At 39.8% G+C, this 23,854-nt stretch overlaps 2 protein-coding genes across 2 annotated transcripts; both read left to right on the forward strand.

Moving 5' to 3' along the window:
• The first annotated feature begins 689 nt into the window (after positions 1 to 689).
• On the forward strand, positions 690 to 7,022 carry LOC129090079 (zinc-binding protein A33-like). The gene is made up of 6 exons (XM_054597584.1): positions 690 to 1,412; positions 2,129 to 2,224; positions 4,254 to 4,487; positions 4,660 to 4,682; positions 5,188 to 5,303; positions 5,993 to 7,022. Exons 1-6 carry the CDS (start codon positions 894 to 896, stop codon positions 6,556 to 6,558), a joined length of 1,554 nt encoding a protein of 517 aa, XP_054453559.1. The 5' UTR covers positions 690 to 893; the 3' UTR covers positions 6,559 to 7,022.
• A 4,736-nt stretch (positions 7,023 to 11,758) lies between these two features.
• LOC129089839 (calcium-binding protein 2-like) lies at positions 11,759 to 23,787 on the forward strand. The gene is made up of 7 exons (XM_054597216.1): positions 11,759 to 11,843; positions 12,390 to 12,691; positions 21,986 to 22,016; positions 22,135 to 22,269; positions 22,787 to 22,896; positions 23,469 to 23,616; positions 23,711 to 23,787. Exons 1-7 carry the CDS (start codon positions 11,759 to 11,761, stop codon positions 23,734 to 23,736), a joined length of 837 nt encoding a protein of 278 aa, XP_054453191.1. The 3' UTR covers positions 23,737 to 23,787.
• Positions 23,788 to 23,854: the final 67 nt, after the last annotated feature.

Consider the following 23,854-nt stretch of genomic DNA (forward strand, 5'->3'; position numbering starts at 1 on the left):
GTGAAACCTAATTCAAATCGGCCAAAAGTTGTTTTTTTTTTTACAAACAAGCTAAAACAAGCCATCTGTCTGTAGTTTACTGTTTATCTTTGTTTGTTCTTGTAAGCTTATCTGCCAGCTGAGACAAAGTATTTAGATATATTTTAAATATACATTATAATCCTGTTCTGAATTAATTTGTTTTTAAAATTCTATATAGTTTTTTAAAAGCAATTATTTAGTCATGTAGAAGAACAAAGTATTGATAAGAGTAGCTCCTAGTTGTACTAAAATCCTAACGATAACTATCTGTACCTGAGCTGTAGTTCTCCTACATGCTTGGACAAGAAGGGCTGACAACTGCAAAATGCATTTACTGGAAGACATTTCTGTTATCCCAAACATTTCAACGTTTTAACATTCAGAATTACAGGTGACTTACTAACTTCTGGCTTCATAGAAAGTGAGAAACTCTTGCACTGATTGATGATTCCTTAACATTATAACCTTGATATGTATTATCCTAATGCTTACAATTGTTCTCTACATCATTAGTAAGAAACATTGTCTCTGTGGTGTGATTTATGAGAGACCACATTTCATCAACTGTGAAATCAGAGAGAACATATTTCACTCAATTAGGAAACATTTGAGTGGTTTGTCGTTTTTTTGAGGTTCCCTCTTTCTAATAAAAGTTGTCTCCGGGCCAATAAAGACTTTGCGCCCCGGAGCTCCACGGGCCTGTTGCTGCACGCTCTCCTTCTCTTCCGCGTAAACCCTGCAAACATCAGCTTCAGACCACTCCCTCTCCCTCCCTCCCTCCGTCTCTCTCTGTGAACGGAAGAGCACTCCAGTCTTTCCACCGTGTTGCCATCACTCGTTTGTGTCTTTAAGGACTATGTGCTCTGCCAAGAATGGCGGACGCCAACGCGATTGAGGAACTCCAGTCGGAGCTCACCTGCCCGGTGTGTTTGGAGCTGTTCCACGACCCCGTGATCCTCGAGTGCGGACACCACTTCTGCCAGGTGTGCATCATCCAGTGCTGGGAGGCCAAGGCGGACGAGCTGTCGAGTTGCCCCAAGTGTAGGAAGTCGAGCGGCCGTAAGCTGCGACCCAACTCGCTCCTGTGCAACGTCGTGGACAGCGTGCGCAGAGCTCGCGCCATGGACACCGCCGCGGGCCACTTCGGGTGGACCCACGAGGGCGCGCTGGAGGAGCCGGGGGAACGGGAGCCCGGCTCCAGCATGAGCAGCGTGGCCTCTTCCGTCGGGCACTGGCCTCACCTGGGCATGGATATGTGCGAGGAGCACGAGGAGAAGTTGAAGCTGTACTGTGAGGACGACCAGCTGCCCATCTGCCTGGTGTGCGGCATGTCCAGGGACCACAAGAGCCACAATGTGATCCCCATCACCGAGGCCTTTGAAAACTACAAGGTACGAGCTCATTGGCTGAGTTTTAGACACAGCCAATGAGTATGGCAACATCTAATCTGATAAAAGGTTTACACAGACCACGTTCTTGAATCGTTGGTGATGGCTATCTTGACCTATCATTGATCAATGTCATTATTTATCACCATAACTTCATGTCTAAAGTTTTAGGGAGTGCCAAACTCCTTCAAGCTCATTCGACACTCCTCTCCTTGTTCTGGAGAACTTATCTCAAGTTTGACCAAACACTCATGAATGTCAAATTTAAATCTAGTATATCAGGAATGTATTTAATAAATAAACACATTTGGTCTGGCATTAGCAATCGGGGCTTTCTTTCACAGAGCAGATTCTGAGAAATGTGATTTATTTTGAAAAGCAGACTCCCTGTGTGCCCCAGGCAGCCTTCGGGTACTTTGTTTGACAGGAATTCAGCAGAACAGTGTGAACTCCTGTAACTCCCCTATACGTTTAACCCTGCTGCTGACCATCACCAGCTTGTTTGAAGAGTCACTCCGAGAGGCCTCTCATGTTTCACTGGCATTGAATTTTCCACTTTGTTTGAATTTGCAGGTTAGAGCAGTCAGTTGAGCATCATATGACTCCCATTAAAGATGTTGTTGTTCAGAGCAGAGGCACTAATCAGATGAGCCTTAATCCGGTTTAGCGACACCACTTCTTAACAATGTTTAGCATGTGACTGTCTATTTCTGCTGCAGGATAAGCTGTCTGTCGCTCTGGAGAGGGTTCAGCTACAGACAGAGGAGGCCACGCTCTTCCAGAGGCAGACCAATGAAAAGATCCTCCTCGTCAAGGTATCCAGATACGCTTGTATTTGTTTTCTGAGCATTGTTAAAGACAGGAAGTATACTGGACATAATACTAGCCAAGAAATATGTGTGTATGTGTGTTTGTGTATGTCTGAGAATAGAACCAGAATTTCTGGTCGCTAAGCAACATTCACCAGCAATCCTTTACCTTTACCTGTGTGACAGACGTGACTGAAGGATGACTCGTCCTTGTTACGTCTGGTGGTGACACAACAGGTTGTTACTCAGCGCTGTTTGTTTGTACGTGATGGTTCTCATGTTTTGCAAATGCAGAGATCCTTCCTGAAGTTAAACAGTCGGCGAATAAACATTCATGCACGTCAAGTCATGTTTGTCTTTCTCACAATCTCCTCTGTCACAGGCAACACACACAAACACACACACACACACACAGTGTACACTAACTATGCCAAACACCCTCACAGAAAGAGATAACAGCTGGTTGAGTTTAGGCTGGGTTGCTTCTTTCCAACAGAGCAGCACTCACCTCAAATAGAGCCTTCTTTGTGCGTGTGTGCGTATCTATGCGTGTTACACAGAGATATATGAGCGTAGCATGTTTGCTGTGTTTAATCGTTTCTGCTGCAGCAGATAACTACACATATCTCTGCTTTCCTTCTCTATCCTGTTTGTCTGTCTCGCTGTCGGTCTGTTTGAAAACAGTTTATGTGCACATTCATAGATTTTCACTTCTTTGTTTCTCTGTCGTTGTGACAGGATGTGGGTCAACAAGTTTGAGAGGAAGTTTGGCAATCTTGTGTGTGTGTGTGTGTGTGCGTGTCTGTGTCTGTAAGTGCCTATGCGTGTCTGTGTCTGTAAGTGCCTATTATTTTTCCTGTCTATCTACCGGTTTTAGGAATAATTAAGTATTTATGACGTTTACTCAGATTATAGCACAAGTTTAACAAAGTAAAACAATTCTGTTACAAGTAAAAGCCTCGCATTCATTACATACATGATACATAAAAGTCTTTGGAATTATTGCAGCATATGTGAAACAGTTGTGTCAAGCTTTTTGTGTCTCCAGAAGGAGCTCGGTAAAGTCTGATAAATGTCCTCAAGAAGACTACAATTTTGAAAGAGAATAAAGTGATTTCACCAGACCTCTGCAGTCCGCCCCTCATCTCTGCCTGAGGCTAGTGACTCGAGGCTACATTAGCTACTAGCATAACACACCTGCAACGCCTACCGAACTGTTAGTGGTCAAGTTGCATTGTGGGTAATATAAGGTTTTGCTGTGTCAATTTTGAACCTCTTTTTGAGGATGTTTTTGTTACAGTTACAGTATTTCAATGCGAAATCAGTGGTTAAGCACAAATTATCAAAAGTACTTGATACAGAAAATAATCAGCAGTGGGTTGTATATTAGGCTTTACATTATCATATTATTAATGCTAATGTATCATGTATATGTAGCATTTTACTGTTCATAATGTTGTAATATTGTTGACTTTTTTTATTTTAATATGTTTTTTTTACTTTCATGCCAACAAAGCCACATTGAAATTTAATTGAAATTTATAACCATAATAACATTGCTTTCTATGTTAAATGTTTCTGTAATTTGTAAAGCAATCAGTTACTTCAGATAATTGTAGTGCAGTAAAAAGTACAATATTTACCTCTGAAATGTAGGCTAGTGGACTATAAGTACAAAGTCACATGAAATCAGTAAGTGGTGGAATGCATGTACTTATTCACATTCTACCAATGACCATTTTAAATCTATTCAACCTAAAATAAATACCAAAAAGGTTTGGTGTCATTCAGTCCACAACAAGACCTCTTCCTACATAATCAACATCCTTCTTTCATCTGGTTTCCAAAAGTGCAACAAAGCAGTGTTTCTTCCCCGGGTGATTTTGGGAAGTTTTGGCCTGTCATGAAATAAGAGTATATAGATAGAGGATATTTTAATTTGCATGTTTGAAAGTGAGATTACTTTGGTTTAGAGTTGAAACATCACAAAATCTCTCCCGTTTTGTTGCTGATGAGAGTCCTCCCTGTGTTTCAGGATCGAGCAGGAGATCTGGATGAGATGGTCACTGCAGAGTTTGGCCGTCTGAGGGAGTTCCTACTGGAGGAGGAAGAGCACATAAAGGAGAAACTGCAGAAGCAGAAAGAGGAGAAGCTCAACCAGCTGGAGGAGGCGCTCACTGAGACCACAGAGCAAATCAGCCAAATGGAAAGTTTGGCCGACCAGCTTCGCCTGAAACTAAGAGAAGAAGAAAACCCAGAGCAACTCAAGGTATAAGAGACGATGATATACGACACACTGGAATTAAAAAAAGCAGTATCAGTTGCATTAAGAAAATGCAGCTGGAAAAATACCAAAGAATATTGTTACACTCTAGAAGTGCAGTGTCAGAGATATAGAAAGTATTGTAAACATTGGCTTGTTTTGATCTGCTGTATTTCAGGGAATCAAAGATTTCATCGGAGGGTGAGTATCATCAAAATCCTTCAACGGCACTGAGTTACTCATTCATAGCTAGGTTTTCTCCCTCTATATCTCTATGTGACCTAAATCAAAGGTCTAAAGTCACAAGGAAATCATGTATTGTTTTGTAATTCAGTGTTGCAGAAACAGGATGCGGGGGCTTGATTGTGGTTTGGAGCTTTCATCTTTGCCACACATTGTAACGCTTACTGGAGGCAGAAAGTTCAAGACAATTTAAACTTAAAGGATCCGTCAGGCTCTTGTTTACATTTCTTCTTAAAGAGGTGGCCTGAATGCCAATATAACATTAGTAGACATGACTTAAAGGCCACAATGTGCTGCTCATGGCTTAAATCTTCATATTTTCTAAGTAAAACAAAAGAATAATGCTCAATCTATTAATTTATTTTTACAAAATTTAACTCCTGGGCCACACTGCCCCCGTTAGCAGCCCAGATCTGGCGTGGAGAGGACTTGTGCTATAAATTATTTTCTCTCTCTCTGTCAGGACTGAGAGCTTCTTTGAACGCCCCCCAGAGGTGGGTGAGGATCTGCAGTCAGGAGAGTTTCTTGGACCTCTGCAGTACAGGACATGGAGGAAAATGAGCTCAATCTTTCAGCCAGGTATATAAACACACACACACACACGCACCATGTGAACAGACTCATGAGAGCAGTTGATGCATCGGAGTCAGACATATATTAGTCAAGCTTAAAAAACAGGATCCTACTGCTACAATGTTTCTGTCAAACATTTGCAGTCTCCAAGCTCAAGTATGGATCACTTGAATCGTTTTCAGACTTTAAAGCTCCTCCACAGAAGACTTTATACAACTATTTCCAAAGGCTCCTCCCCATGACTAACCTATTAACTTTGACATTTGACATTCAAAAAAGTTGGCTACAAAATATATATTTTTTTCATTTTCTTGTATCAACCTGCTCTGTCTAGAGATGAGTCATGAGACGCCACGAGTTTTCAAGCACGAATGCATCTGCTCGGTCACTGGGTAAAAAAAACGTATTTTGCCAATGCCATGTCAAACACTGGTTGCGTAACATTAGACTGCAGTAAAGGATTAAATTAATCTATGGAGATACATATGACGCACGATCATTTATATTTAATTTGTATCCATGTAGCTGATGCTCTTATCTAGCTCGTCTTACACTAATTGAGCAAGTTGGCATTCAGTATCTTGTTGAAGGTCACAGCCAAGGAGTCTTTCTTGGGTCATTCCCTGTTAACACAGGGTTGTTGTTGTTGTTGTTGTTCCATTGGACTATTTATAATTTTTGTTTTCCCCTCTTAGCTGTGAAAGCGGTGACCCTGGACCCAGACACAGCCTACCCCTGCCTGTGGGTGTCCCCGTGTCGCACCAGCGTCCACGTGGGAAAAATCCAGCCCAACCTGCCCAACAACCCGGAGCGCTTCACTCTCTACAACATCGTCCTAGGCTCCGAGGCCATCTCCTCTGGGAGACACTACTGGGAGGTGGAAGTGGACTACAAGACAGCGTGGGGTCTGGGTGTGGCCAAAGCCTCCGTCAACAGGAAGGATGAGATCAGCCTCTGCCCCGATGATGGTTTCTGGACCCTGGTGCTGAGGGATAACGCCGACGGCTCAAGCGAGTATGAGGCATGCACCGACTCGGAGGAGAGCTTAATATATCCCTCCAGACCCCCCAGCAGGGTGGGGGTCTATCTGGACTATAGTCGTGGTGACGTGGGGTTTTATGATGCAGGGAACATGAGCCACCTCTTCACCTTCTATAATGCAAAGTTTAAAGAGCCTGTTTTCCCGTACTTTAATCCATGGCCGATTATCAACGGACAAAACCGGGAGCCGCTCACCGTAGTGACGCCACACTGGGGATAGATGTCCTCTTCATCAGAGGACAGACTCAGAATAAAACTACAGAAGATAATTCAGCAGCTATATGGACTCATCTCATGAGCACTCGCACATCTGCCTGTCGTAAGGACTTTGCTGTATTAATGATATGGGGATGATGAACACACAACTAACAAGGGCTAGGAATGATTAAAAAAGAATCCACCACCAGTACCTTTTTAAAGTGATACCAATAGTGTACTTTATTTCATACCTGTTGTTTTCTATTCATTCTATACCCATCATGTGAGTGGAAGCATTCAGTTGCCTTAAATGCATACATTTTTATTAGATGCAACAGGTGTGTAATGTAGCTGTACTTTCAAATGTTTTGGTGACATCTTGGCAGACTGAACTGCCAACTCTGTCAAAAACACCACCCTTGACTTCACCACAACTCAGACTGTATAAGTTGTAGCTGGTGCAGAAGTGGGCCAATCACACATCACATTAAACGCTTGCGGTGATTGGCTGCAAGCAATACCATATCAATTTAATTTTTTCTTCCAGATCTGGGTACAAAAAGGATTGAATGCAGGTATTGTTTAACTGTAGAAGTATCGGTAGCACTTGGTACTGGGTTGTTTCGGTAAATACCTTAAAAGTTACAGATACCCGGCCCCACAGCCAACCCTGCAACATTATTGCAAGTCAAGTCAATTTTATATAGCGTCTATTCCAAACAGAAGTTATCTTAAGCAGGTCTAGAACATATGCTATAATTTAAACGACTTAATATAAGATGAAACTACAAAAAAACACGAAAAAATTACACTTTGAAGGACATGGCTGTTGATATTCTACAATTTTTCTCATTGTCAACAAATCCAATGAAAAGACCAAAACCAACAATGAATTGATTATATTATCACGTACTATGTGTGTTCAGTCAAAGCCTGATAGACTTTATTCCACTGAGCCATAGGCCTCCATTGTATTGCAAAAAAAACTGTGCATTCAGGCAGTTTCTATGACCTTGTGGTTTGGTTTTTGCTGGAATGTGCATTGTCAGCTGAGTATGTAGACGGGTGTGTGCCTTTCTGAATCCTGTCCAATCAATTGAATTAACCACACGCTGACTGGACCTCAATTAAGTTGTAGAAACATTTTAAAGAACATCAAGAGAAAATGGAAACACCTGATCTAAATAGCTAGTGTGATAGCAAAAGGTCTTATGTCAATCCTTTATTTGACTTTTTCTTTAATAAATAAAAAAAAAAATCCTGTTTTCACTTTGTTATTAAGGCGTATTGAGTGTAGATTGTTGAAGTAAAATAATTTTGAGATGTATACATGAATGGGCTTGTGGCTGAGAGCCAAAAGGGTATTGAGAGACAGACTAACACATCATTCAATTTGGTCTTGTTGACAATAAGAGAAACAAAGAATAGCTTCATGTTATAAGACTTTGTATTGGTTGTGAATGAATTAGAAATGGGTTAAGGCATATTGCTTAATAATGATGATGCATTCAACACATTTGTTAGAGCTAAAATGTAAACACAATGCATTTAGTTGAGAAACGCTGAATGTTAACATAACTTTTTTTGGTTTAAAAGAAAAATCTACAGAAAAAATTCAACTTGTCTGTGCAAAACAGATTTCTAAATGGTATTAACTAATGTGTGTTTTTGAAATAATGTCTAACAAAATAATTTCATACTTTTTACTGTTTTATAGCTGTTGTGTAGCCAATCCTGTAATTCGAATGACTTGTTTCCAAGGAAATGATATGTACAGTTGATATAACAGAAGTAATAATGACTTCTGTATGCCTTTGTCTTTACAAGGGACACTTACCTCTAAATGTCCAACCACAACACAACTCTACAAAAATGTCATTTTAAAATACTTTGTGTCTTTGAAAGTTTTGACTAGAGAAAACACTGTCTAGACATTTGGCATCGGATTTTAATAATATGATTAAATTTCTTACTGTGGTTGTTTCGTTGTACATTTAATTCCACCAGATGGCGCCTAAAACAAACTGCATGAGGCATCAATCTGCTCCACAACATCTTCATAATGCAACATTTAATGAACCATATGGAAGTCAACCTCTTCAACTGTAGCCCACACAAAGAGTTTATATTAAAAATTGTGTTAATATAGCCGCATATCACAAACTACAAATGTGTATGAAGGGGTTTTACAATTTTGATAAAGGAAAAACTCCCCCAAATAAACTTAAACAGGGAAATAAATGGAAGAAACCTGAGATGATAGACATACAGTAGATGCTATGTGTCCAAAATAGACCATCATTGCAAAATTACAAGATGGAAAATCTGGATGACGATATTAAAGGTAGATTGTAAACATATATGAACTTCCAGTCGTGTCCAAACAGATAGGACCACCTGAGCAATGGTGGAGGAAGTATTCAGATCTTTTACTGAAGTAAAAGTGCAAATACATCAATGTAAAATACAGACACACAATAGACAGAGTTTGAATTACAGGGGGGATTGGGCGGGGGTCGTTAATAAGTACTTTGTATATATCCCCCAAAAGAGAAAAGAAAATGGTTGAGGTGTCAAATCATTTATATGTTGTTCTTACCTGTAATCACAACAACATATTACAATATATTTCCTATATTCATGCCTGGAAGACTGGCATGAACTTTTAATATACTTTCAGACACCACTAAGGTGGACCATGCCATCTCTTAACTTTGACATCAGACATATCTGACAGAAGAGACAATAAAACCAGAGACACAGAGAGAGAGAGAGAGAGAGAGAGAGAGAGAGAGAAACAAGAGGTGACCCATAATCTCCAAAACATCTGGAACGAGGCGCCAACAGCCAAGTTAACGGATGGTCCACTAAACACTAATCAATCAAAAAGACATTGAAACACCTGATTGAACTGCGGCAAAGTGCTGGTGAGGTCTCAGATCACTTTTTACACAACACACTACAGGCACAAAGAGTTAAAACATCCCGTTTGACACCGACTCTAAACAAAAACCTAAATCATGACATTGCATGTTTTGGCTGTCAATTGTTTGATTACCTGTCGCCTGTGTTTGAGTGTTGTGATTACCGGTCACTGATACGCACAAAGTGTTTTTTTCATCAGTGTCCAGTTAAGCAAGGTTAATTAGATCCCTCATGCCAATCGAGCAGTAATCTGTGACTACTATTACGAACAAATAAATGATGAGAGTTGGTCTGACCCAAATAAAAGGTATCTATTAACAGCTTAATCTCTGTGCGTCATCTGCCAATACATTAACCATAGACTGCTGCTCTGAAAACTTCACCTGTCAGGGTAAAGTCCAGTTCTCTCCTCTAACTGTCCTGTTCTGTAATTAGATATAACTGCAGGCCGATCAACGAGCAGTAACACAAGCAGTCACTTCTACATCCCTGCTCTTCTGCCACTCCCTCTGTCATCATGAGATAAAGGTGTTTTTCCTTTTTTTACATGTTCTCCTTTAAAATTTTGCATTTTATTCCATCCCTCATATCTCTTTTCATCTTGTTCATCCATCCTTCATCTTTCCTCTCTCACATGACTGATCTGTTCCCAAAATACGACCCCTATTTTTAACCCCTCAGCGTCATGTGAAGTAGCTTTCTCTGTGATGGATCAGTTTTATGCCGCCCACGCAAGAATTTGCTTCCTCCTTCCTTCAATAATCAATGAAGAGAGGGCTGAAGGAAGACAGAGAGACTGAACAGACAGGGTTAAAGTGATTAATGGAAACCTCATTAGAAACTGGAGAGTTCTAGCTATACATTATCCCTCAGTCTGGAGAATATACATTATCACGGTCTGTTTCAGTCTGAAATGTTTTACGCGGGTTAACAGGAGATGCAGGGATGGAGGGAGATTTCAGGGGAGGCAGTTAAGGTCAAATAGAGAGCAGAGCGAGATCCTTTAACACCTGCCAACGTCCCTGTTTTTGACTTGAAGGAGGAAAAACACATTGATGGGTTTTATTTATACAAAAATTTAACTTTTGGTGGAATCAGTTGCTTTAGACAAAAGCTACAAAACTAGACAGCTGATTTAGAGAGCTTAATACCAAAATGATATGATTACATGCTTGTGTGAACAAACACGCCTAAAAATAGAGGTCAGTGGCAACATGTTCACCTGTGTGTGCTCAGCCATGCTTGCTGGATGAGATTATACATGCAAGACAACATTAAAGGCTTCGTGTTGTAGGCTAAACAAAATCATTATCACAAAGCTTGTATCCCTCTCTCTCAATCTCTGTCACTTAATGAAAAGCTGACCTTGGCACCTCCAAAAGAATCCAATTTGTGTTACAACAAAGGCTCCGAATATGACAGGGGATTGAGGGCTGACAGATTGAGAGAGACGGGGAAGAGGTGAAAGCATGTAAAGCAACGAGGATTACTGCAGGAGGAGAAGAGACAGGGATGGGAGGACAAACGAAATACAGACAGGAATATATGAGTGAAAGAAATTCATGACACAAGATTTTGATTGAGAGCTAGATTTTATGAAGGATGTATAAATATTTACACACACACACACACACACACACACACACACACACACACTGACACACACACACACACACACACACACACACACACACACTGACACACACACACACACTGAGGACAGGATGGGTAAATGTGACAAGGCGCCCAGGCAACAGGAGGAGTGTTTACCTGTGATGAAGGGGAGGAAGACGAGGAGAGAGAGAGAGTCGATGTGTTACAGGTAGATAACGTGAGAGAGGTAAAGTTCAGGAGGTATAGAGTGTCACCTAAAGGACCAAGAGATAGCGAAGGGGGGCAGTGAAGCAGGAACTCAATCCAAGAGCCATGACAACAGCTGAAGATAAAAACCTCCACACCTGAACACACCGACAGAGATATAGAACGCAGCGCGGTGCACATTTGAGTTCTTTTTTCCTTGAATCATTTCATCCATTCTCTTTTATTTTCATTTTTACCTGGAACAAAAGAAAATACCTCATCGATTTAGCTGAATTTTTGGGGGAATTTTTCAATCATTTGAAGTTGACTTTTGTGAGGAATTTTAGCACATAAAATAAAAAACATTAAAATAAACAAAAGCTGCTGCAGAAGAGAGGAGCGCAGGGAAGAGGCAAGACAGACAGGGTGAGGGAGGGGGAGGGCGAGCGAGGGAGAGAGAGAGTGAGAGAGAGTGTATGTGAGCCGGCGACACCGAGATGTTCATGATCATTCGAGAGCCGTCCGCTGGAGGAGGCAGTGCAGGGATGAGTGCTCCATCGGAGAGGAGTGCAAAACAGGTGCGTGAATATATGCGTCTATACATATAGTATGTATGTGTGTTATTTGTATGTATAATATTTTGAAAATATGCAATTGTATGCACAAAAATACATTTTGCACAAATTTGTAATAGAGTCCACAAAACTCAATTCCAAAATGGGGTGACTTAAATAGAGTGTTACTGATGTAACGAATGTGTAAATTGCTGTATATAGAAAACTATTATACCATATTAAATATTAGATATATACTATGCAAACGCTTAACAAATCAATCATTTCTGTAATGTATTTTATGAAAGTTGACATGTTGGTGAAACATGATGAAAATAACACTTAGTGGTGTTTTTATTTGCATGTAAATTAGTAAAAAAAAGTAGATTAAGTTAATGTGTCTACTTGCTTTCTAGAGCAGATGTTGCAAAGTGCTGCACAATATCAGACAACAGAGCAAATACAGTGTGTCTGTACTCGTCACCATATTTTGCATCTGTGTAGACTGCTAAATGTGTCAAAAATGAGGTGTAAGCGTCCGTCTTGAATGTAGATATCATTAGTTTAAACTCAGTTCCTCAACCCTCTGCCCCCCCTCAGGTTCAGGCCGCCATCAAGAAGAAGCTGGAGAAGCAGAAGAAGCGAGGCAACGGGCAGGGAGGAGGAGACAATCAAAGTGCGACACCGCAGCCTCCTCGCCACAAGAAATCCAGTCAGTTCCCCCGGACGACGATGGCGGCGGCTGCTGAGGACAGAGAGATGCAGGAGGAGGAGCTGGAGGAGATGATGGAGGGTCCACAGAGGAGAGAGAGGGAGAACGAGGAGGAGGGGGAGCCTGTGGACCTGCTGCCCATCGTGGACTCTGTGTTTGGACAGGTAGGAGCTGGAGTGTGTGTGTGTGTGTGTGTGTGTGTGTGTGTGTGTGTGTGTGTGTGTGTGTGTGTGTGTGTGTGTGTGTGTGTGTGTGTGTGTGTGTGTGTGTGTGTGTGTGTGTGTGTGACTCACTAGATCACCTGTGTGTGTTTCATGAGCTGCATCAAGTTCTCCGGCTGATTGAATGTCTCGCCACCAGCTTGATTGAAACCTTAAGCCTCCAATTCAAATTTAAAGCCTGGCTGTGCTCCAGTTTTTTTTTTTTTGTAAATAGCCATCTCCCTCACATCCCTTTGATCTCACAATGCAAAAGGGGCATAAAGCTGCAATGACAAATCCTTCTGGGAATGGTGGGTGCAGCAAAGCATGGGGGCTACAGCTAAGGATGGAGATAGCGTGTGTGGGAGAGGATTTAAACTCCTTTACTTTGGGAAACGTTGTGAAAGAGTAATCCGTAACAGATACGGCCATAGTCGGCTAGAGATCTGATGAACACCCAGTATCACATCACATCCCATCACTCACATGGTGAGCAGTGACACACGACACCGCACGCCACCTCTATGCCTTCACAGCATCTGTCACCCAACGGTCAGACATGTTGCATCATGGTGTGAGAAAGCAGTTTGTGTATGAAAATGAAATCAAAACAGATTAAAGTTTTACCCCCCCCCCCCCCTCCTCACTAGCTTCCTGTTTCTGCCCTCAGCTTGTGAGTCACTCTGGGTTTCTTTCTGACATGAAGAAAGAGTCCACCTGATCACGTCAGCAAAACTCTGCAGGTGGTGATGATGAGGTTAAAATCATTATGAAGAAAAAAACGTGATGTCAGCCGTGATGCAAGTGAGCCAGAATTAGAGAGATAGGCTGAGTGAGTGGGAGAGAGGAGCATGTTGGCAAAGTCTGGAGAGAAGATTTCTCTTTTTCTGGCTTCTCTGTGGGGCGCATCGGGTCCCTGAAACTCACTTTGACAACTGGTGCACTATGAGTAAAACTGTGTAATAGGCAGCAGATTATGGACAGCGAGAGCTTCAAACACACAGGACTGAACTCAATCAGACGGGGTTGAAGGGGCTCGTACAAACTCATCGTCTTCTTGAAGCTTAATTACTCACATTATAATAATCATTACAACAAACTGAAACTATCTGACTATTGATTGGTAAATCTTTGGCACTTTAAGGTACATTTTGTTTCTAGTTATCTGTCATTGTCATTTTGCATATATGAATATGCTTAGGCAATTTGACTTCTGAATTGAAAACCTTTCACACTTTAAGATGTATAATAATAATAATAATAATATAATAATAATAATAATAATAATAATATTCATATGATATTTATTATCAGTATGCTTCAGTGAGGGCTGTCCTGTCTGCTCTGCACTATGAGTTCAACGAGGCAAGTTAACTCAACTATAAAAAAATAAAAAATAAAAAACAACAAACCAACGTTATTTAGTACATTATAGGTCATACTAATTATTTTTATAGGGATATAAAGAGAAAAAAATGTGGGTTCACTGCAGTTATTTGAGTTATGTAGATTTGGTACATATGTAGTTGTTGATTTGCAGATAACGGCTTCATTTGAACCCCATTATATATAAATTAGGTATTAATTTATTGTTACACACATTATCTGCAGTAGTGAGAAGCTGTACATTTTCTCAACTACTGTACTTTTTGAGATACTTGTATTTTCCTTGAGTATTTCTTTGAGTATATTTTGGGAGGGTACTTTGTACTTCTACTCCACTCCATTTATTTGACAGCTATATTACTTTAAAGATAAATATTCCAAATCCAAGCATATGATCAAAATGTAAATCATATAACATTTTTTTATTACATTTTTCACTATAATATAAAGTAGTTAAAAGTCTCTATCTAGAACACTGAAAATGCTTCTCACACATTTATATATCAGTACTGATAACCTAACAACACCAACTGTGTTGTTGATAATCCCTCCGTACCTTTACCTCTGTAAGAGTTTGAATGCAGGACTTTAACTTGTAATGGAGTCATTTTACATATCAGAATACCTCTTCCTCCGTCTATTCTTTCTCTTCTAGTCTTTCTCTGATAACAGCTCTCGTTACTAGACACCAGCTGATGTACATCTGACACCAGATCAGTAAATGATATGTCCACACACACACACACACACACACACACACACACAACACACACACAACAGAAAGGACAGACACACACACACACACACACACACACACACACACACACACACACACACACACACACACACACACACACACACACACACACACACACACACACACACACACACACACACACACACGACGTGACAAGGGCAGGAGAGTCTGCGGAGTCCAACAGAAAGGACAGAGTTCTGGCCATCACACACACACACACACACACACACACACAGCACACACACACAATACATGGTTAGCGTCACAAGTGTGTGTGTGGTGCTACAATTAACTCACAACTGTGACAAACATTCAAAGCTGATACCTCGAGACAAGCAATTGAAAAGTAATCAAAACCTAAAGGATCACCAGCATCTCAATGGCATGATTAACTGGAATCATCAATATGGGAGGACCATCCTGGTAACTAATCAGGTGTACTGGTATTGGTTGTGTCTTAGGTTATTCATGCGGCGGCTGGTGTTAGTTTTGTTAAATCACTGAAAGTCAAAGTTAATTTGGTTGATGAAGTTGTTTCTTGTTGTTTAGAGGTTGAATTTAACTCGTTGTTTTCATATTATTAGAAATGTTATGGGGTTAATAGGTGGTGATATGATTGATGATTGATTGATGTATTTTACAGTGTAGTTTACTGACTAAAAGTTAAACGATTTTGGTCTTTGAGGTGTCAAATATGCGGTAATGAGATACATTTGTGAGGAGGACTATGCCAGATGTATATCCTTATTTTAAAAAAGCAACATAGATTTAAATGAGTTAATTGTTGCTCCAAGATGGTAACTATTTGAAACTCTGGTTTGCTGGTTTTGGTCTGAGCTCAGGTGTTACTTTATACTTCAGATATCCCATTTGAAGTTCAGGTGTGGGGACCTTCATTACATAACACAGTATTTCGGTTTCATACACCATAAATAATTAATCACACATGCTCACGCAGATGCTGTTCAGAGGTGAACATGTGACTTTTGTTCCGAATTTCGCATGCACATTTTAAAAATCTGACTTTTGTGGAGGAGTTTTAATTTGCACAATGTGATTTATTTGATGCTTAAGTACATAATCAGGGTTTATTGGTATAGTCCAATATCCACAAACTTTATTTCTGCTTTCTTTGTTTTTCTATGTAAAACCATGTCCATGAAATCCAAATCTAAAAGACAGTTATTGCAACCCTTTTTGGATCTGCTTTATTGTCAGAAAACAAACTTAATGGCTTGTCAGTGTCACTGGCAGCAAAACATATCGTAGCAGGACGGGAGCAAATGTCATTTTGATCTCTTACAAGAGGATCAGATTATTACGAGAATCAGATACTCATATCTGCCTGTATGCCACAATTAGAGTTTTTAAGTCCAAACTGTCTGTTTCTAGTTAAGAACCTTTTCTGGGTAAAGTTTTCATTTACAGTGGGCATTATTAGTTGTTGTATTATTAACAGTCTCAACTCTTCATTGCAGCAGCTGTCAGATAAAACAGAGCTGTTAGGTCTCACTGCCCTAAAGTGGCCTCTAGTGGTGACTGCTGGTCTCTGTAACAGAATATCAACCAAACAGAAAGAAGTGTCACCTTTATGTTTCATTTTATGAAGTTGATTTACATTCCAAGACGATTTTTGAGCAAATCAGTTTAGACCACACAACCCGTCTTATGTGAGGAGAAACAAAATCCCACAATTAATTTAGTGGCCCTGCACGCTCCTGCGACACCCGCATGATTAGAGCTCATCTCAGGACTGAGTGAAAGTGATTGACATCTTTTAGATTTTGTTGCACCTGCAACAAACTCCAATACGCCTATATAAGTTAAAATCACGTGTGTGAGTGTGAAGGGCTTTTATTTGCAGCAATACAAATGTTCCCCATGTGCATTGGAAAAGCCTAAATTCCTCCTCAAAGAATCAGATAAATCACCACTTTAAATCTAGTGTTTTTCCAGAGAGGTGTCCAGTAGTTGCTTGGTAATAAGTCATTCAGCATTAGGAAAGCATCAAAATGACAAACATGATAAACAAAATCTTAGTCGACTAACTGCCTAAGCCCGACTTGTCTTACTGTTTCTATACCAACTGTGTACATTAGTACAACTGTTTAGTACAAAAGTAGGATTTCATTTTGGAGAAACACATTCAAAGCCAGATATCAAATGGGTGAAACACACACACACAAACAAACACACAAAGCTGTGCTCTCCATAAAGATGTAGTAAGCAGCATGCCAAATCTGCTTTTGGAGAGATTTGTTGCCAGATGCTTTGTACAAGCTCAGCTGACCACTTAGCATTGCACTCATAAGCTCAACTTGTGATTTTAATGCTGTCATCATTTGAGAGAGCTCAAAGCACCTCGGACTTTGAGTTGTTACTTCCTGTATGGTGAAACAGAAACAGTGGCTCTCATAAGACGTCACAGCTCACTTGCAGTTTTTCATTATTTAAAATTTTTGCATGATTCGAGCCGAGAAACTTTTCTAATTCTTCATGGAAAACACCCGAGAGTCACAGCTCAAATCTTTCAGGAATCATGAAACTAAGATTTGCTTTTTTGTGTGTTTAACAATTTGACTCTCTGTTTTTTTCATTTCTCATTAAATGAGCGTATGAGCTTCCAATTAATCAAAATAATTCAAAGAAAATCAATCCCCTGTGGTTTGTGATTCATATTATTGCACATTTGATAATTAATTTTGGCTTTATGCAAGTGTTTGTTTTGTTGAGTTTCCTTTGTTTAATGTTCAAAATTGATGTATCAGTTTCATACCGTACCTTTTTAACCGCTTTTAATATTATATACTGTTTACCAGTCTAATGTTTAGGAAATAAATCTAATCATTTAGGTTGCAGAAAATAATCAGGAACTCCTGGTTTTGATTTTGAATATGATATTATAACTTTTATTCACTATTATAATTATATTTTAGAGATATAAATCTAGCAATATGTTCATTTTCACTGGAAGGCTAAATCTGCAGCAAGAACTTTATTTCAATCAATTAAGAATATTCAGTTTTGGATCAGATTTTACTCACACCCAAATATACACTTATTTCTTATCCATCTCTTTGCTGTATCCCTCTCTTTTTTTCTTTCCATCACCCCATCTTACTCTTTAATCTCAAATGGAATGGATTAATCTGTCTCCGTTTATTTCCTCTTAATTCTCTCTCTAAAACTCCTCATACTGTGGATGAAGTCATTTGAATTCTGGTGCAACATGTGAACTAGAGAGAGAGAGGGAGGAGAGAGAACTGAAAAAAGAAATAGAGCGAGAGGGGGATTAAAAGCGTTGATCAGTGTGAAGAGATAGACACAGCGATGCGGCTGCTACAAAGAGACACATGAGTGAGCTGCTTCCAGTTGGGAGCTCAGCTTGGTCGGGTTATTTAGTTTTTTTGTTTAGTGACATCGTTTGACTTTGGATCATATAGAGATGGGTGGAGTCCTTCAGAATCGCTCATGCATGGATTAAGGCTGTTTATTATAAAAAAAAAAGATCAGATGTTACGACTGATAATCAACATGGGACACAATTTTCAACCAAAGTCAGAGCTTGAAACTGAGATAGAGCCCTGAGAAGTCCAAAGAGAGGAGAGCAGAGAAAGAGGAGATAAAACAGTGAAATAGGATCATAAAGAAGTGAGAGGGAGAGAGAGAGAGAGAGAGAGAGAGAGAGAGAGAGAGAGAGAGAGAGAGAGAAGAAGGGAAGTTCCGGCAGCTGTTGACCAGGAAGGGTTGGGTAATGGGCAACTGCACCAAACCAAAAGACAAAATGAAGAAGGTAAGAGTACTTTGTCTCCTGCACCTGCTAATTGACTCTATTTTGTATCCCTGTCAATTTATAAAAGTTATGTGATTGATTATAAAACATCTCAGCAACTTTGAGCAAATAAGTTAATTCTTGTTATTTGGGAGAAAAGCATATGGAACAAAATAATAGTTCAAAGGACCTATGAATAGCTTCTGAAACTTTCTTCGCAACTTGTTTTAATTATTAATCCCTAGATATTAGTTTTAAAAATTGTAAATCATTTTTTAAATGGAGGATTGCAGCACTGGTTGTTTGCAACTGCCCCATACAAAATGTTTCCCTTGATGGAAGTAACATGAAAACTGACAACATTATTCATCATTTTTATTAACGACACAATGTTTAACTTCTTACTGTAGCAGAGTTATGTACTGACACAAGAACGCAGTCGCTAAACCTGAAGGTTAGCTCAGTAAGTGTCAGCAGCATTGATGCATCAGGAGAATGTTGAGATCAAGACGTTTTTTATACAGAAAAGATAATAACTGGTGTGAGTGGATTGCCTGGAAATAATAAGCAGCTTATGTAATCCAGGCTCACTAAGCATGACTAAACAGTGGGTCTTAACCTTGTTCCTTGAAATGTATGATTTAGTTTAATGTGTGAAGAAGTCGGTCGTGCAGACAGTGTATGACTGAGCGGTGGAATAACAGCCTGGTCTGCCTCTAAAGGGGGGAATGGATGGGCCCTTCAGGGGTAAGATGAGGGCATTGGGCCAGGAAGAAGACAAGGATCAGGACGACGCGGAGGAAAACGCGTTCAACGATTCCTTCAGTACGCTGGTGAAGAACTGCAACATGCTGCACAACATCGTCGGCCCGGCCTGCATCTTCCTTAAACAGGGCTTTTCACGGACACTCGTATGTAGCTGAACTCAAAATGTGTGCACGCTGTGGTCCTCACACAACCCCCCGGTGCAACTGTTTCCACTCATGTCGATTCATTTTCATCCCTGCATCGTGGCTGAACACCCCCTGCTCTCCACCGCACTGGTCTGGGTCAGATGATCAAATCTGCATCGCATGTGCCCAGAGGGGTCAATCGATGATTCAGATCCAATGGAAATATATTGACCGACTTAAGAGTTTCCTCTATAATGAGATGAGGCACGGGATGATGTGGAGGCTGGATTTCCAACCAGGCAAAGGGGGTGACCGCCCCTGGGCTCCAGAAAAAGGGACCCTGAATGCTCCATGGTCACTGCATGGCAATTAGATTGATCTAATTTATACTAAAAAAAATAAAAAAAAGTAATGCAGCACTGAAGCACAACTTAAACTGAAATGAAAAGGATCATAAGGTGGCTCTTGCATTTTTAACCCGCTCTTAAGGCCCTCTCTTGCTGAGGGGCCCTGTGTCAACTTTTAGATTCCATCTATACTTTTATTATTTCTTTTGAAATGACGTATAAACGTTGCAGTTTCCTAAATGAATAAATGTTGAATGAATTAGTACAAACCTGCTGATTAACAGAAAACTTGGATAGTATTATGATGGCACAGGTAGAAATGATTTGTTAATTAAAACTATGCCTTGCTGCTATAACAGCTACTAACAGGCAATAACCTAAACTGAGTACCTGTCTGAGAGAAATGGGGCATCCACTTTGGACCCACAGTTAATTTTCACTCCATAGACCCTCCAAAACCTGAAAAAGGGTTGCACAAAAACACTAAACTGCAATGTCTGCAGGTTTCTCTCTAGCATTGACAATACATATGGACAACAGGAATAGAATATTTCAACTTCAAAGCAGGTTTTTCACCAGTGTGATGCGAAAATACGGTGCAGGAATAGGGGAATCCGTAAGAGAAATTTCTGTATGACAACTATGTTAGAAAAAACAAAAAGACATCCCCTAATTTATATAGTGCCAGTGTCCTCACCACACAACAAAAACGCATACAGACAGAGAATATCTAGGCTAACTACACAATTCCTAAACCGACCCCATATTTGATGCTAATGCAAACTTTAGCTGTTGTGGCTATCCCCATTCCGTGACCAACATATAACATTAGCAAGTGCCTATCAGCTACATTACCATTTACATCGTATCCTAGCTGCTGGGGAATCTCAATACATATATTCTCCTATATTGGGTTTTTAAGGTCACTGTGTTTCTCGTATAATATTGGGGGTTGAGTAACGAGATTGATATGAACTTGCTCATGTTGGCAGCAGGTTTCCAGGACTTATGACATCACTTGGAAAAAAGGATTTCATTGGTCGAACATGTTTCCACAGGCGTAAATTTGATGAAATCAGTTGTTAGTTTTTATAAATTATTGTGCAAATTTTTTGCATAAGAAAATCTGTAGTTGGTGTGAAATGGCTTTTAAAGAGGAAAGCAACACCTTGAGCATGACAGGATTTTTCCAGTCTTTTCTGTTTGTGCCAATATGAAACTTTACAAAATCCATTGCAGTTACTTTGTCAGTGTTTCCCAAGGAGGATTGCTACTTGTATTGTAATTTGGTTTAATTTGAGGCATTGTACATTTAGTTTGTTGTGTGACTACATGAGGCTGAGTGCAACCAAATAAATAAAATATGTATGTAGAGGATTAGTCCCATATTGTTTTCTCTCTAAAGCTCTTAGCCCAACATCCTCTATTCTAAACCATCATTTCTGTTGTTTGCTTTTGTACGGCCAGGGGCTTGCGTGCAACCGTGCAATGTACATACAATATATAGATATAATAAATGTGTACTTATGCATGTCTGAACAATGAACTGTCAAAAGTACCAACTTAACCTCCAAAACCTCAGAATCTCCAGATGTTTGAAGCCAGGCAACCTCCCACAAATAATGTGGTCACTCCTTGTGATTGGATGTATGTGAATTGTCATATTTATCTTAATGCAGGGTATAATTTTATCCATATATTTATACTCTATTTTTTCATTTGGAGATGCACTGGCTTTGTCTATTTAATACAGCTTACTGAATAACTAAAGCACATAACACTGAATCACTGAAATTATGTTTTAGTATAAAGCATGACTATAATACAAACATAGATACATGGGCTCAGATTTGAAGCAGTGGACCGTCTTTGACATTTCATACCATTCTCACCGCATAAAGCCAAACTCCATTAATCAATTCACTCATCTTCTGTTTGTGTATCATTTCTTCCCTGTTCAGTGGTTGTCTGGGTGTTTCTACAATGGTGTCGCTTTAAATCTGACTGTGTTTATGTCTCTACTTTGCCAAACAAGCTCTCTAAATATTCTCATCATGAGGAATATGAAGTGAGAAGCTAATGAGTGTCTGCTTCCTCCAACAGGACAGAGAGCTGAGACCAGAGGAGCTTGACGGTGAGGTGATTTCTCTGCAACAAACCTCTGTGTGTTTCTGCTCTACAGATTGTTAATGTGACAGCTGACTGACTAATATTAACATTTTTCCTTCCGTTTGTTTGTTTCTTTAAATCAGAGCTCCGCGAGGCATTTGTGGAGTTTGATAGGAACAAAAAAGGCTACATCAGTCACAAAGACCTGGGGGAGTGTATGAGGACCATGGGGTACATGCCGACAGAGATGGAGCTCATCGAACTGAGCCAGCAGATCTGTGAGTTGAACAACAGCCTGAAACATCTGAAAGAAAAGACTAAAGTAGAGTAAAAACAGAACAGAATAGAACGGGAACATGAAAAGAAAAGACTAGGGCATGGTCAAGGTGCATAGTGCAGAACCACAATTTTGACCCTTGTTCCATGTCATAGCTTTACCTTCTCGTTTTCTGTCTCCTGTCTTTCTCTTCAGTGACTGTCATATAAAGGCTGAATGCATAAAAAAAGAATAGAATAAAATCGATCACAACAAAAACAAAACAGAGCAAAAGAGAATGATAACTAGTTTCTGAAATCACTTTTTCATTTTCCAGAAGTTATACAATATTAATCCAGGGAGTGCAGTTATTGACAGTGTGGGCTCCACACAGCTTGACGAATATATAGCACTGTGTGAGGCTTAGCAATGGATTAACAATAAATTATTATGCTTTTTACACTTTTATTTTAATAGAGGTATTAGAGTTGATTAGTTTAGAAAGTAGGGGCAGTTTTCATTTAACCTGTTTTTTTCAGGTGGAGGTAAAGTTGACTTTGAGGACTTTGTGGAGCTGATGGGACCCAAGATGCTGGCAGAGACAGCTGACATGATCGGAGTCAAAGAACTACGAGATGCATTCAAAGAGGTCAGGATATAAATTGTTACTTAAAGCTGTTTATTTTTCACTGCAGACATTGTGACTATTAACATCACTAATTGTTGCGTTACACTGCAATAGTTGGTGAGATGAAGCCATCGTTAGTTTGATCATTATCATCTGTGTCTTTCATGCTCTGACAAACTAACATGTCTGCTGTGAAAAAGGTTTGGGAAAATAAAGAATGATGAGTTTAAAAAGATAGTGGTGTGCTCAGTGGGTAAATACTCGGATGAACATTACAAACAAACACTGAGGAAAAAAGGTTGAAATCTTCAAACGTGCGAAAGAGCAAAGTTCAGGCACTCGCATTAGAGGGGCAAAAGTGTTAAGGTCTGAAAAATAACTTATTTTCCTTTATTTATATATATATATATATATATATAATACATATATATATATATATATATATATATAAATAAAGGAAAATAAGTTATTTTTCAGTTGGGGGATGGCAATGCAACTAGTGTTATTTCTAAAATGTGCCAGTGTTTTCGGTTTGATACAATTTTAACTTAAATTTAGATGTGATTCTTTTCTGTCTCTCTCCCTGTGTCCAGTTTGACTCTAATGGAGACGGTCAGATCAGTTTAAACGAGCTCCGTGAAGCCATGAAGAAGCTGATGGGAGAACAAGTAACCAACAAGGAGATCAACGAAATCCTCCGAGATGTTGACCTCAACGGAGACGGTCTGGTGGACTTTGAGGGTAAAATAAATTATATTTGCATTTATGGGATCTTTAAGGCAACTACATTCATCCTTAACTTTTTCACTCAGACTCCTTTCTCTTGTCTTTTCAGAGTTTGTACGAATGATGTCCCGCTGACCGGCCCAGCTGCCCACATGTCAGATTGAGATGGACAGACACACATTATGCAACTGCTGGATTAGAGAACACACTACGTCGTAGTGAACACCATTCATCCGCTCCTAAGAGCACACAT

Source organism: Anoplopoma fimbria, chromosome 4 (assembly GCF_027596085.1).
Source record: "Anoplopoma fimbria isolate UVic2021 breed Golden Eagle Sablefish chromosome 4, Afim_UVic_2022, whole genome shotgun sequence".
Lineage (NCBI taxonomy): Eukaryota > Metazoa > Chordata > Actinopteri > Perciformes > Anoplopomatidae > Anoplopoma > Anoplopoma fimbria.

Bases quoted from the DNA above. Each gene is read 5' to 3' on its own strand.
- LOC129090079 (XM_054597584.1), top strand. From the start codon at position 894: ATGGCGGACGCCAACGCGATTGAGGAACTCCAGTCGGAGCTCACCTGC. The intron at 1,413-2,128 runs GTACGAGCTCAT...TTTCTGCTGCAG, and splicing joins AGGCCTTTGAAAACTACAAG to GATAAGCTGTCTGTCGCTCT. The intron at 5,304-5,992 runs GTATATAAACAC...TTCCCCTCTTAG, and splicing joins GAGCTCAATCTTTCAGCCAG to CTGTGAAAGCGGTGACCCTG.
- LOC129089839 (XM_054597216.1), top strand. From the start codon at position 11,759: ATGTTCATGATCATTCGAGAGCCGTCCGCTGGAGGAGGCAGTGCAGGG. The intron at 11,844-12,389 runs GTGAATATATGC...GTTTAAACTCAG, and splicing joins GAGGAGTGCAAAACAGGTGC to TTCCTCAACCCTCTGCCCCC. The intron at 22,270-22,786 runs GTGAGTTGAACA...TGTTTTTTTCAG, and splicing joins CGAACTGAGCCAGCAGATCT to GTGGAGGTAAAGTTGACTTT.